Source organism: Suricata suricatta, chromosome 16 (genome assembly GCF_006229205.1).
Source record: "Suricata suricatta isolate VVHF042 chromosome 16, meerkat_22Aug2017_6uvM2_HiC, whole genome shotgun sequence".
Classification (NCBI taxonomy): domain Eukaryota; kingdom Metazoa; phylum Chordata; class Mammalia; order Carnivora; family Herpestidae; genus Suricata; species Suricata suricatta.
Window position 1 is genome coordinate 305,886 of NC_043715.1, and position 14,638 is coordinate 320,523.

At 54.9% G+C, this 14,638-nt stretch overlaps 2 protein-coding genes across 3 annotated transcripts in view; one reads left to right on the top strand and one right to left on the bottom strand.

Annotated features, from left to right (window-relative positions):
- FANCA (FA complementation group A) overlaps nucleotides 1-198 on the top strand; it is a 51,888-nt gene extending 51,690 nt beyond the window's left edge. Inside the window, exon 43 of the mRNA XM_029926306.1 lies at nucleotides 11-198. Within this exon, the coding sequence (XP_029782166.1) occupies nucleotides 11-118 (108 nt within the window). The 3' untranslated portion in view covers nucleotides 119-198. The remainder of the gene's footprint in view (nucleotides 1-10) is intronic.
- On the bottom strand, nucleotides 147-12,261 carry ZNF276 (zinc finger protein 276). 2 transcript variants are annotated; one of them, XM_029926311.1, is made up of 10 exons: nucleotides 11,837-12,247; nucleotides 11,441-11,487; nucleotides 10,900-11,346; nucleotides 9,328-9,406; nucleotides 8,047-8,130; nucleotides 2,690-2,800; nucleotides 2,527-2,602; nucleotides 2,129-2,246; nucleotides 815-914; nucleotides 147-739 (listed from the first exon to the last, which is right to left on the bottom strand). In XM_029926311.1, exons 1-10 carry the CDS (start codon nucleotides 12,118-12,120, stop codon nucleotides 493-495), a joined length of 1,593 nt encoding a protein of 530 aa, XP_029782171.1. In that variant the 5' UTR covers nucleotides 12,121-12,247; the 3' UTR covers nucleotides 147-492. The 2 variants fall into 2 exon arrangements, with proteins under 2 accessions (XP_029782171.1, XP_029782172.1); XM_029926312.1 differs by lacking the exon at nucleotides 147-739 and having other exon boundaries at nucleotides 821-1,022; nucleotides 11,837-12,261.
- Between the last annotated feature and the right edge of the window lie 2,377 nt (nucleotides 12,262-14,638).

Sequence of the window (14,638 nt, forward strand, 5' to 3'; positions counted from 1 at the left end):
TTTCTTGCAGCTGCTGGCCACAAGTGCAGACTGTGACCCGGATGTGAGAGCCGCCCTCCTGAGCAGACAGCAGGCCGGGCCTGATGCTGACCTCTACCAGGAGCCCCGTCTCTTCTGACTGGACCCTCCGCAGTGCACAGCCCAGCTCCTTTGTAAATAATTTATTACAAGCATAACATGAAGCTCTTGCACTAGAAAGTGGATTACAATCTCCTTGATTGCTTTAGTAGGAATAGGAATCAGTGATTTAAAATCCATCTGGCCCCAAGTCACTCAGAATGGGAGGTAAATGCTGGTCCCAGAGCAGAGGCTGGAAAGGCTACGGGAGTTGCATGGTGAGCCAAGTTCACCGTATGTTGCTCAGTGACCCCCGTCCTGACGCACAGGTGGGGGGACGCGGCCCAGGGGCCCCGGGGGAGCAGGCGAGGCTGTGCCATCAGGCCTTGAGTGAAGGACTACCGAAACCATCTTAACCCCATTTACCGCCTGAGCTCAGGTGGGCTCGGGCTTCACAGCCTGGCCCTCTGTAGTCCCACACGGCGGCTCCAGGGGCAGGGCCTTGTTCTGCGTCTGCGTCAGAGGGTGGACCATGGACATGTGCACGTTGAGGTTGTGGGCCTTCTCGAACCGCCGGCCACACTGGTCGCAGGCAAAATCCAGCTCAGTCTCAGCCTTGTGCTTAGTCATGTGATACTTCAAGGAGGCCCGCTGCCGGCACTGGAACCCACAGACTTCACACCTGGGGGACAGGGCCGTGAGTGAGGGCCTGGCTGCCAGTGTGGCCATGGGGAGGGGCGCCCACCCCCACACTTACTGCAGAGGCTTGGCTCCCGAGTGGCGCATCTGGTGGACGAGAAGGTGTTTGCGCTGCTTGAAGGTCTGTCCACACTCATCACAGATATAGTTCCGCACCTCTGAGGACCAGAGAGGACCAGAGATGGAGCAAACTCGGAAGTGCCAAGCCTGGTGGCCCAATGTGGGGTTTCCTTGCACTCAAGGCTCAGCAAGCAGTTTGTGCAAACCTAAGTTTATTCAGAGATGAAAAGCACCTTTTTTTTTTTTTTTTTAAGTTTGAGAGAGTGCGGGGAGAGACTCCCAAACAGGCTCCGTACAGTGTCTGCGCAGAGCCTGACGTGGGGCACCAACTCACAAACGGCGACCGTGGCCTGCGTGCAAATCAAGAGTCGGACACCTAATCAACTGGGCCATGCAGGCGTCCCAATGAAGAACATTTCTAGTATAAAATTTCTTATTAATAAATAGCCTTCCGAATTGCTTGAAAATGTTGTCTGGCTGGGACCTCCTGCTCAGTAGGTACATCTGGAGCCTGTTTTCCTAAAGAGAAACTGGCTCCGTTGCAAAATTCCCAGGGGCAGCCCAGCCGGCACAGATTCCTGGCCACCTGCTCCACAGACAGGCCCCACAATGGGCCCTCAGCAGGGAAGGGGATCTCTGTTTGGAGATCAATTTCTTAGGCTCTTGGACAAAAACTGAACAGTCGCTTCCACTCCTGGGCACGCACCTGGGGGTGTCCATGAGCTGCTCCCTGCCATGTCCGGTCCCACCTGCCCACTCATCTATGAACCCAACCCAGCTTCACACACGTGCTCGTCCTGCGCTGGGTGCACTCCACCCTCACGGGTCTGTCTCTGCTCTTGGGTGTTTTAGGAAAACCGCTAATGGTTGTGATCACTGGGGTCTGGACTGACACCTGCAGCCTGAAGACTCAATTTAAAGAAATTATTTGTCAGGACATGTCCAAGAAGGCTCAAAACAACCCAGAAAATGGGTTTCACTGTGAAACCAACAAATACGCTCCAACAATAAGATGGGCAAAGTGAAAACGTAAATCAGAAGGACTTCCTACAGTAATTTTAAGTTTTGAGAGAGCAGGTGGGGAGGGAAGCCCAAGCAGGCTCCGTGCTGTCAGTGCAGAGTCCGACGCAGGGCTCGATCCCATGAACTGTGAGGTCATGGCCTGAGCCAAAATGGAGTCGGACACTCAGCCAAACGAGCTGTGCAGGTCAGACTGCCCCTACAGCAAGTTATTTTTACCAAGTTCGAAAACAAGCACAGTTTGGAGAGCCCCACAGGGGCGCCCGCACAGCGGCCAGCCCACGGCCCGTACCTGTGTGGATCAGCTTCACGTGGCGCTGCAGGTAGCGATCGATCATGAACACCTTGTTGCAGCCGGGGTGGGGGCACGGCCTCTCCCGGACCTCCTCATGGTGCTCCTTTATGTGCTTCTGCAGGAGCGACGGCAGGACCCTGAGCACCCTGGCCGGGACAGTCACCCCTGCTCACACTACACCCCCCCATGGGCCCTGTGCGCACCCTCAGATCCAGCCGTTCCTCACTCGACAAGGGGCGGGCGCTTTCCCCAAGAGCAGAGGGCTCCCCGGGGCCACGGCTGCTTCAATTCTTTCTCCCCCCGCTCACGTGAGCCCTTGGGGACAAGTCTACACCGCACTCCGCACAGGCCTCTGGTCCTCCCCATCAGCCCCACACAAGACCGCCCCTTCTCACCTTCATGCCATCGGCCCCGCGGTACACGGCCGTGCAGCCCTGGTAAGGGCACTTGTAGATGGTGGGCAGCTCCTCCCTGCAAGGCACGGCACACGTGGAGCTGCCGCCCCTCCAGCCCCAGGGCCCCCGCCGGGCACGGCCCTCCCCTCACCCCGACCCTCACCTCTCACAGCGAAGCTTGTTCTTCCAGCCGGGCTTGGGGCCGGGCTTCTTGCGCGTTTTTGGTTCTTCAGCCTTCCTGGCTTCTTTGCTTTCACTCTTTTTACCAGAGACCCTGCAAGGGGGGAAGAAGAAAAGATGTAATCAGACCCCCTGCTCCCCAAGCTGCTTCCCCCTCGGCTGGGGGAGGTGGCGGTCCTGTCGGGCTCCCATGGCAACCTGCCCCCACCTCCACGCTTACTGGTGGCCTTCAGACCAACTCCCCGCCACCAGAGTGAGCACAAGCCGGGCAAAGTCTGAGCCTCTGTACCGCCCCCTCGAGAAGGCAGGGGACGGGGACCATGCTGGCTACAGGAGTGGGTTTTCAGGACACACTTCACTCCTTAAACGTCAAAACCAAACACTATTGGAGATGTTACGCTAAATGGTGGAGTGGAGACACTTTAGGGGTCAGTCCCTCCATCAATATGACCACCAGGCTAGAAAAAAAGACCAGAATCAACACTTGTGGAACCTGCTGGGAGGTGCACAGCTCCAGGGACCAGGCAGGGACTCAGAGGGAGCAATGTCATCTTGGGGACAGAGCTGTGAGCAGGCAGTGAGGACCTTCCGGTCAGTCTGGCAGGTCCCTGAAGGACCAGTTCAGGTGCAGCAACTAACCCCCTGGGGGGTCTAGTGAAGATTTAAAGAGACGTGCACTTATTTTCCTCGTTGGATCCAGCCATTTCAGGAAAACTGTCCAGAACAACAGGGAACTTGAAAGGCAAGCCTACAGCTAACGTCACCCTCGGCGTCACCCTCGCGGGGAAAGTCGGAAAGCTCCGCCCTCAGATCAGGACCAAGACAAAGGCGCCCTCTTCACCGCTCTTAGGAAATCACCTCTGTGCACAAACGACAGGATCTTGTATGTAGAAAACCCTGAAGAATCCACACCCACAAAAATTAATTCAGCAAAGTTGCAGGGCACAAAATCACACAAAAACTAGTTCTGCTTCTACACACATACAATGAACAACATGAAAAATTTTAAAATAACAGATTTGCAACAGCATCGAGAAGACTAAAATACTGTACTTAGGAGTAAACTTAACCAAGAAGGTGAAGACCTGTACACTGAAAACTACAACACACTGCGGAAAGAAACTAAAGAAGACCTAAGTACCAAAACATCCCGTGTTTACGGATTGCAGGATTTAATATTGTTAGGATGGCAATATTCCCAAAGCAACCAATATATTCGATCCCTGTCAAAACCCAGTGGTGTTTTTGCAGAAACAGAAAAAGCTATTGTAAGTTTCACATGGAATTTTTAAGGGATACTGAATAGCTAAATAAGTCTGAAAAATCTGGAGGACTCACACTTCCTAATTCCAAAATTTATTACAAAGCTACAATAATGAAAACAGTGTGATTCTGGCACACAAAAACAGATGTGCACACCAACTGAGTAGAACTGAGAGACCAAATATAAACCAACACAAGAAGGGTGAACTGATTTCTGACAAGGGTGCCGAGACCACTCAGCGGGGACAGGACAGTCTCTTCAACAAATGGCACTAGGAAAACTGGATGTCCACATGCCAAAGAACACAGGTGGGCCCTTACTTCCCACCACACACAACCTAATGGATCACACGCCTACATGCAAGAGCAAAAACTCTCAAACTACGAAGAAAACACAGCCTTTGATGTGGCAAGTTTCTTAAATATGACATCAAAGACAAAGCAACACGGGCACTTGGGGGGCTCAGTTGGTTAAGCGTCCAACTTAGGCTCAGGTCATGATCTCAGTTTGTGGGTTCGGGCCCCGCGTCAGGCTCTGTGCTGACAGCTTGGAGCCTGGAGCTGCTTCGGATTCTGTCTTCCTCTCTCTGCCCCTCCCCCACTCGTGTTAGTCTGTTTTTTTAATAGTTTACTTTTGAGAAAGAGAAACTGAGGGTAAGTGGGGGAGAGGGAGAGAGAGAGAGAGAGAGGAAGAAAAGAATCCGAAGCAGCTCCAGGCGCCGAGCTGTCAGTACAGAGCCCGACGCACGGCTCGAACCCACAAACCATGAAATCATGACCTGAGCCAAAGTCGGATTCTTAACCGACTGAGCCCCGCAGGTGCCATCTCTCTGTTTAAAACAATAAAACATCTGGGGTGTCTGCAGGCTCGGTTAAAGCAGCTGACTTCAGCTCAGGTCAATGATCTCACGGCTCATGAGTTCCAGGCCCGCGTCGGGCTCTGTGCTTAACGCTAGCTCAGAGCCTGGAGCCTGCTTCAGATTCCGTGTCGCCTCCTCTCTCTGCCCCTCCCCGCTCATGCTCTGTCTCACTCCATCTCTCAAAAATAAATACAGGTAAAAACGCGCGCACACACACACAATCCAGTAATTTACCACTGGGTATTTACCCAAACAAAAAAGAAAACACTGATTTGAAAAGCTACGGGTGTATGTAAAACATTACTCATAAAAAAGGACATCTTCCCATCTGTGACAACACGGATGGACCTAGAGGGCATCATGCTAAGTGAACTAAGAAAAATACCTGATGATTTTACCTATATGTGGAATATAAAAAACGAAGCAGGACCAGGCCTACGAATACAGAGAACTGACAGCTGCAGGGCAGAGGGGCGACGGGTGCAGGGCAGTGCGAAGTGCTGGCTTCCGCTCCTGGAATGGGCAACCAGACCCACAGCAGGAAGACCCTCCGCAGTGGAAGGCGCTGTCGCAGGGCTGTGGCCCGACACCAACGCGGTGCGTCAGCTGTGCCTGAATGTGAAAAATAAGCAGGGGCGCCTGGGGGGCTCAGTCGGCTAAATCCGACTTCAGCTCAGGTCATGATCTCACAGTTCGTGGGTGTGACCCCACGTTGGGCTCTGTGCTGACAGTAGGGAGCCTGCTTGGGATCCTCTCTCTGCCTCTTACCTACCTACATGCTCGCTCTCTCAGAATACACTTAAAAAAAAAGTAAAGACTAAAATAAAATACCTTACAAAATAGAGCGCACAGAGGAAAACAGTGCTGACGAGGCCATGGAGAGCTCAGCCGCTCGGGCACCGCAGGTGGGCGTGCTGCGGAACACGGCAAGGCAGCGCCTCAGGAGGTTACACGTAGCCCTACCGTGCGGCCCCACAACTGCCCTCCGGGCACACCCGCACACCTGAAGCAGGGGCTCAAGCAGATACTTGTCGCTCCGTGTTCATAACATTATTCACAAAAGCCAAAAGGTAGAAACAGTCCAGAACGACAGATTAGCAGATCAGCAAACTGGTCTATCCATTCAACAGAATATCATCTTCAGCCAAGTTCTTTTTTTTTATGTTTATATTTTGAGAGAGAGCACGTGCACACAGGCAGCCCACCCTGGAGCACACACAAGGGGGGGAAGGGCGGAGAGGCAGAGAAACCCAACCAAGCAGGCCCCATGTTCAGCACGGAGCCCGACTTGGGGCTCAAACTCACAACCGTGAGATTACAAACCGAGCTGAAATCGAAGTCAGACACGTAACCGCCTGAGCCAGCCAGGCCGCCCTGAGCCACGTTCTGACACGTTACACTACGGTCACGGATCCATCTCAGAAACGTGGTACTACCTGGCAGCAGCTTATCACAAAGGACGAATGTGTGTTTGCACTTCTGCCAGGTGCCCTGGGGGAGTGAGATCGGTGGCCCCCAGAGCCTGGGAGGCGGGCAGGTGGGTCACCACTTAACGGTACGGTTTCCGCCTGGGCTGATGGAGTCTGGGAATACTGGTGACGGCTGTACAGCATTGTGAGTGTCCTTAAGGCCACTGAATTAACTGCAATTTTTGCAAAAAGTAAAATTTTATATTTATATTTTACGATTAAAAAAAGATTATGAATAATTGTTCTCCTTAGTATATTAAAAGGAACTTTTTTGTGGGTGGCACAATCAGTCGAACATCTGACTTTGGCTCAGGTCATGATCTCATGGCTCATGAGTTTGGTGGGTTTGAGCCCTGCATCCGGGCTCTGTGCTGACAGCTCAGAGCCTGGAGTCTGCTTCAGATTCTGACCCTCCCTGCTCACACTCTCTCTCAAAAATAAACATTAAAATTTTTAAAAGTAAGATAAATAATGAAAAGAACCTTTCTGATGAAAGTGCAGGCTCCGCTGCTCCCTGTCTGTTCTTTGAGGCCTTGCCCTGTGGCCCCTCCTCCCTGGCCTCCGACCTCTGTGCGACCTGGGGTTTACCATTTCCCTCCCGCCCTAGATCACATGTCTCTCGAGAGCAGGAGGCTTCAGAGAGCCCATGGCTTTCACACGTGAGCCCGTGGAGACGCCAGAGGACCACACGCCAACACCTGACTCCCGGCTCCCGGCTTCTCCTTTCCTCCGGCTCCATCACTCCGGCTCCTCACTCACTTCTCACTGGAGCCGTGGGGCCCTAACACGTCCTAAGTCCCTTCTTACCCGCCACAGCTATGGACCCAGACAGGCATATCTGCTGAAACAAAGTCATGTGTGCCGAGGGGAGGCCCTGTCCTAGGTTTCCAGTTGGGACTCCCACCAGAGGACCTGAGGAAGCAGGTGGCCATCCCGGTGGAGGCGGCCCACCCCTGCAGCTGGCCCCGCCCCCTCCCTCCACAGCCACCTCAGAACTCAAGCGTCCGGCTGGCTTTTCAACTTCTGCGCAGCTGTCCTGGGTGGTGGCGTTGTGCCCCCGTGTTTTCATTCTACTATGAAACGCTCAGGAGACTCGAGTGGGGCAGCAATTAACTGCGGGTGCTCTGGGTGTTGCTGGGCATGAGTTTGGGAGAAAAGTGACCCAAGTAAACCTCAGCCTTCCCAGCCAGGACCCTACATCCAGAGAGAAAACACAAATCCCTGAGAAGGCCCCAGAGGCAACTCTCCAAGGAGGTGGTACAGAAATCAGCATGAGGCACATCGGAAAGCGACTGCAGGATCCCGCTGAGGACCTTGTGTGGCCCAGAAGGAGAAAGAAGTGCAAAGGGGAGGTTCCTACAGGAAATCCGCGGCTGACCCGGGAGATGACGGAGGGCAGGGCCGACAGAAAGGCAGGCAGCTGCTCCCCGAATGAGGCTGAGTCACAGCCACAGGCCTCCTGCCACTGTCTCATGTCACTGAGACTGGGTCCTAGCACCGAATTAGGAAAGGCCCCCCACGTCACTTAGAAGCCACACTCGGTGGGCTGGGGGCGGGGTGGGGGGGTGGAATCAGGCTGATGAACAGAAGCCACATGCAGAGCGAGGGTGGCCGGGAAGCATGAGCCTCTGCCCCCTGTCCCCCACGAGTCCCAGCCAGTGACCCCACCAGGTAGACGTAGGTTTCGAGGCCACCCAGGGATGCCCCTCCCAGACCCGGTGGATACGAGTCAGGACGGCCCTCCTTACTTCTTTCCTGGGTAAGGTTCAAAGGATTCATCTGAGGACTGCGTGCTCTGCTTCTTGTCATTGTCATCTTCACTCAGGATGTCTCTAGGGAAGAAGAGAGAACCTTTAGCAAGGGCCTGGGGTGCAGGACCGCTCCAACGACACTTCCTGTCTAAAAACACCACCAAATCCCCATGCTCCATGCTTCAGGTCTCCTGAAAAGGTCTAAAAAAAATCTAAAGTCCCCAAATCTCTGATCACATCTCCTAAGAGAAAGGCCAGGCCAGGGTCACTGAAGTCCAGCAAGCTGACAATCCCCCCTTCGCACTGGGACCCTGAACTTGCAGAGTCTCCCTCTGGGGCCCCTATGCAGCACATGAAGGTTCAAGGAGGCGGGCTCTTCGGAAACGGGCTCTCAGACTACGGACCACCAACTCCCCCAACTGTGAGCGCCCAGCCAGCTGGCAGGTCAGCTGGCAGCCTGCCACCTTGCAAAGGTCACAAAGGCCAGAAAAACCTCTATATGCCCGTAACCTTGACCCTAACGTGTAACCACCCAGTCTGCAGGGCAGCAAACAGAAAGACCGGCAGGGCCTGGCCTCGCCCACCGGCCGCCAGGGTCTGTGCCAGCGAGGCTGGAGGCTGGCTGGCAGCCTCCAGGACAGCCCGCAACCACTCCTGTCTGGCGGTGTTTCTAGCAAACCCACTTGGGTCCTTCTAGCACCTCCTTCATCATCGACACCCCACTGGACTCATCAACTCGTGCTGTCCTTCTCCTACTGGGACAAGGGGACATCTGTGTTCCAGCCACAGCACGCGTGGCAGTGTGGAGAGGGCGTGAAGGCCGGCGGGTGCGTGGCTCCACCGTGAGTGGCTCCCACCTGACAAGCCGCGGTGGCCCCAGGAGCCAAGAGTCCCTGCCAGTGGTGTGTCCTCCGCACGAAGCCTCCGCCCCAAGTCACAAGTGTCCTGACGAAAGGTCAGAGACCGACTTCTCTGTTTTAGTACCGTCTACGGCGGGCACAAAAGCACGGCCTTGAAGGGGACAAGCCAGCAGCGGCAACAGCGCGACTGCGGGGCTCTCACGTGCACCCCACCCTGGCCGTGCTCCCCGGACACGGTGGCAAGTCTGGGGGGCCCTGTCAGGAACAGGGAGCCTGGAGGCACCCGCGGCCATTCCTCTCCTTCCAACTGAGAGAGGGAGAGGGTCCTGGCCCAGACACAGGCAGGGAGCCCACAGGTTGGCGGAGTTTGATTTTCCAAGGAGGAGTTTTAGGCTATTTAAACCCACTCTTCTCTCACCCCTCAGAAAGGTCACTGAACTCGTCTTTTACCCGATCATCCGAGGTTGAAGACGGAACCTGCTTCTCACCCAACCGCCCTGAGGAACAAAGAACAAGGCTCCCGTTACCAACCCAGGGGACAGGCAGCGCTCCCAGCAAGGACCTTCCTTGCGGGAAGCCCGGGGTCCTCCGGCCTTAACGCCCACCCGCCTCCCAGCCCCCACGAGGTCCCTGCACAGACCGGCAGGCCACCCCCACGGCCAGCGCAGGCCGGCGCAGCAGCAGGCGCCGGACACCCGAGCCCAGCCCTTCCCAGAGGGTCAGACCCAGCGGCCAGGCGGGGACGACGCATACGCGGTGCGTGCTCCGAGACAGTGAACAAACCGTCATCAAAGCACTGCAAGCACACAGCTGAAAAAGCCAAGCAGTTCTGGGGCGCCTGCGGGGCTTGGTCGGCTGAACGTCTGACTCTCAATTTCGGCTCCATCATGAGCCCAGGGTCATGGGATGGAGCCGAGTCAGGCTGCGCACTGAGCGTGCGGCCTACTTAAGATTCTCCCCCCTTCTCTGCCCCTTTCCTTAGCTCATGCGCACATGTACTCTCTCCAAAAATTAAAAAAAAATAATAAATGAAAGACCAAGCAGTTCTAAAAACCCTGACACAATTCTCTTCTCCCCTCCCAGCATCTGGGTGTGCCCCTCCCCCTACTCTGGACCATTTGGGCAGCTACACTTGATTTAAAGTGACACAATGGGGCGCCTGGGTGGCTCAGTCGGTTAAGCATCCGGCTTCCGGCCTTGGCTCAGGTCATGATCTCACGGTTCATGGGTTCAAGCCCTGCGTCAGGCTCTGTGCTGATGGCTAGCTCAGAGCCTGGAGCTGCTTCAGATTCTGTGTCTCCCCCTCTCTCTGACCCTTCCCTGCTCATGCTGTGTCTGTCTCTCAAAAATCAATAAAACACATTAAAAAAAAAAGTGCCACCAAGAACTGGGACCCAGGAGCCACCGAGCCGCCACACAGGCGGGTGCACACACGGAGGCTGAGGGAAGTGGGAGGGGGAAGCCAGCTCAGCCATCTGAACACGAAGTTCATGAACAGCTGCACCCAAAGCGCACGCTGTGGGACCGGGTCCCCGACAAGGGCCCTGTGTCTCCTCTCGGCCAGCTGGCAGAGGAGCCTATCCACACAAGTCCCACTGGGACGTCACCAGGACGCTGACTGGGACCCAGGGAATGACCTGCGGCTGGCCCGAAAGAGCCTCGGAGGCACCAGCTGCCCACCCCCCTGCATGCCCTACAACAAGGACCCCGTTCTTCTCTCTCCTCTGGCCCCTGGCCCCCAGCAGGCTCTGAGCGGAAGACCAGACGGCAAATGGGCCTTTACAAAACCGCTGGAATAGGGTCCTCAGGCCCTCACTGTTGTCACGTGCCCACGAGGAGCTGCTCGGGTCAGCCCTCATCGCTCCCCCAGACCCTCTGCACACAGCACCACGCCCACTGCCCACAGCAAGACAGACATCGGCTCCCCACTGAGGGCCCTGCCTGGCTCAAGACTAGGAATCCTGATCCAAGAGCCCGAAGAAGCTCCTACCTGGGGCCCCACTTGGGGGAATGCTGGGCTGAGGAGGGGGGCACGGCCCAGGCCCTACAGGGCTGACATCTGAAGGAGGCTGGGCCATGTCCGCGCCAGGCAGCGTCTCCGTCTCGGCTGGAGCTGTGGTCGCTCTGCCCTGGGAGCTCTGAGGAGCAGCCCCAGTAGGGTTGGACCCCCGATGCTGGGTGAGCCACGGGGCCATCTCCTTGTCCCATGTCCACTTGACTGCCAACGCACTGTCCAGCAAGAGGGCCCCGCAGCTGGAGTCGGCGTCCATGGTATAGTCGTGGCCTTGGTCACAGCCCCACACGGCTTGGATAACACCGCAGTACTCGGAGGACAGCGTCCTCTGGAGGCTAGGCAGGGCCCTGCAGCTGGCTGCGTGTCCATGTACCCAGGCCACCAAGTCGTGCAGGCCCTGGGGGCTCGAAGTGATCAGGTCCACTGAGGAAAGGCACAGAGACGCCAAACCCATGGCCGGTGAGCACCCAGCCCAGCTCGAGCCCACCCACACACCGCACACTGAGGGCACACTCACCCAGACACGCTCCCTCCTCCGCCCCTGGTGGGGGCTGGGCACCGACCCTGCAAAGCATCACCAGCATGGCCGTGAGTGGGGCTAGCCGCGAACACGATGCAGGCTCACCAGAGCCCTTTCACAGGCTCCCTCGTGCACATGCAGCCTGACCTTTTACTTCCAGAGGCTGTCCCCTTACACCCAGAGCCCTTTGTGGTCCTCACCTCCCCTGAGCACGTCTGTCTGTCTCCCTCACACCAGTCACACTGGTGGTCACACATGTCAGCTGCTCTAGGCATGGTCCTCTCCCCACTGCAGAGACCCCCCTAGCCCCCCTCGCCCGTGCCTGGATCAGCCCCAGCACGCAGGGTGCGTGGCCCCTGATGCCACCAAATGAACGGAGGAGGGAGTGCCTACTTGGCGCAAGTCTTGCGGTGGCCTGTGGGGGAGACGTTGACTCTCTGCAGGAAGGACTTGAGGAGGCCGTGGCATTGGTAGAACTGGGTGTGGCAGTTCTTGCAGACAAACTGGGACAGAGCTGGGTCCTGGTGGACAGCCACCCCCAGCAGGTGCTGGAAGTCCCTGACGAAAACACGCTCGCCTGGGGGTGGCCTTTCCGCACTCTCCCCAGCGGCCCTGCCAGAAATGCTGCGGAGACTCCGTGAGGAGAACTTTCCATGGCAGAGGCGACAGTGCCCCATGGCAAGAGCCCGGCCTGTTCCTGGGCAAGTGCAAAAGACATTCGGTCAGCCGGCAAGGCTGCTCGCCGCACAGGGCACGAAGACACATGGCCCTCGGGGAGGTGAGGCCCATGCTCTGCCCCCCGCCCGGTCCTCGAGGGGACAAGAACCCTCGTGGCCCCTCCCCACACCCCCCCACACCCGTCCCTTAGACACAAGCCCCCGTCTGAGCCAAAGGCAGGGCTCTGGCCCTGGGCTCCCAGCTCAACACACAGCCTTTTGGGCGATACAGCCAATGGAGGACCTTCTAGTCCAGAAAACCTTCCAGACAGTTCTAGTGCTTCTACAATAAGGTCATAGTTACTCTAATAACAAAACCAGACAAGGACACCACAATAGAAGAAAGTTACAGGCCAATGTCCCTGATGAACACAGCTGCAAAAATCCTCAATAAATCACTAGCAAACCAAACGCAACAATACGTTAAAAGGCTCACATGACATGATCCAGTGGGATTTATTCCAGGGGCGCAAGGACGGTCCGACATCCACAAACCAACCAACGAGACACAACAAAATGAAGGATTAAAATCATGAGCACTCAGTAGATGCAGAAAAAGTTTCTAACAAAATTCAATGCCCATTCACTGTTAAAAATCTGAACGAATCTGGTACAGAGGAAATGTACCTCAACATAATAAAGGCCCCAGATAACCAGCCCACGGTGAGTGAAAAGCTGAAAGCTTTCCTCTCAGATCAGGAACAAGATAAGGATGCTCACGCTCACCATTTTTATGCAGCAAAGTGCCAGAAGTCCTAACCAGAGCAATTAAAAAAAGAAATAGAAAATATCCAAATAAGAAAAAAAAAGTAAAAAATCGTCTCAATTTGCAAATAATATGCTATTATATATGGAAAACCCTAAAGACTCCACCAAAAAGACTCTAAGAATAAACAAACTTAATACAGTTTCAGGATACAAAATCAACAATGAACTATCAGAGAAACAAATTAACTAAACAGTCCCATTTACAAGCATATCAAAAAGAATAAAATACCTAACAATGAATTCAACCAAGGAGGTGAAAAACATTACTTTGAAAATTAAGAAGCTGATGAAAGAAACTGAAGACACAAATAAATGAGTATTCCATGCTCACGGATTAGAAGAATTAATACTGTTAAAATGTCCAGGCTACCCAAAGCGATCTACACATTCAATGCAATCCTGATCCAAATTCCAGTGACATTTTTCCCAGAAACAAAACAATCTTAAAATTTATTTGAAACCACAAAGACGCCAAATAGCCAAAGTAATCTTGAGAAAAATGAACAAAGCTGGAAGCATACTTCTTGATTTCAAATTATATTACAGAACCACAGTAATCAAAACAGTACAAAACCAGCATAAAAACTGACACACAGATCAACAGAATAGACAAGACAGCCCAGAAACAAACCCGTGTGTATGTGCGGTCAATTAATTTACAACAAAGGAGTCAAGAATATATAATGGGCTAAGCGTCGGACTTCAGCTCAGGTCATGATCCCACGTTCGTGGGTTCGAGCCCCACGTCGGGCTCTGTGCAGACATCTCAGCCTGGAGCTGCTTTGGATTCTGGGTCTCCCTCTCTCTCTGCCCCTCCCCCCTTGCACTGGCTGTCTCTCTCAAAAAATTAATTTTTTAAAAAAGACATATTGGGGCGTATGGGTGGCTCCGTTGGTTAAACGTGGACTCCTGAGCTCAGCTCAGGTCATGACCTCACGGTTCCTGAGTTCGAGCCCCGAAATGGGCTCTGTGCTGATGACCTGCAGCCTGCCTGGGATTCTCTCTCCTCTCTCCCTGCCCCTCCCTTACGCATTCATTCATTCATATTCTTTCTCTTTCTCTTTCTCTCTCCCCCCCCCCCCCGCCTCCCCCTACCCCCGCTTGTGCACTCTCCCTCCCCCATAAATAAACTTGAAAAGACACATAATTTTTTTTTTTTACTAAACGCCTTCACAGCTAAAGAACTTAAAGAAACTAGAAACTTCCTTCCTCCTCAAACCCTGCTCCCGAGAGCAGCCCTGAAGAAGCCTCCTCCAGGATCTACCCGCCCCCCAGCCTCCTGTCAGCGCAGCCACCCCACCTCCCTGCCCCCCAGGGGGCCTTAATGAGCGAGGACACAATGTCACGCGGAGGCGACGGGCAGGCTCACGCAGACAGCACCCGCCGGGCGAGGGCCTCTCGTACTTGAGCCACTCAGTTCAGTTTTAAGGAAGAGGAAACCGGCTCAGAGAGGTTAAGCATCTGCCTCAAGGCCACAGGGCACACGGCAAAACCAGGACTGAAACTCCGGCCGGCCGGACTGCGAAACTTAAGCAATAATTACTTAACGAGCTACGAGTGGGCACGGAAGGGTCGGCGGCCCCGCGGAACGTCACCCGAGCCGGCGGACGCCAGGCAGGCGCCGCTCCCACCCCTTCCCTGCGCGGAGGCCTGGCCGGCGGAGCGGCCCAGGGACGCCGAGGGGGGAGAAGACGCCCGGGGGGACGTGGTC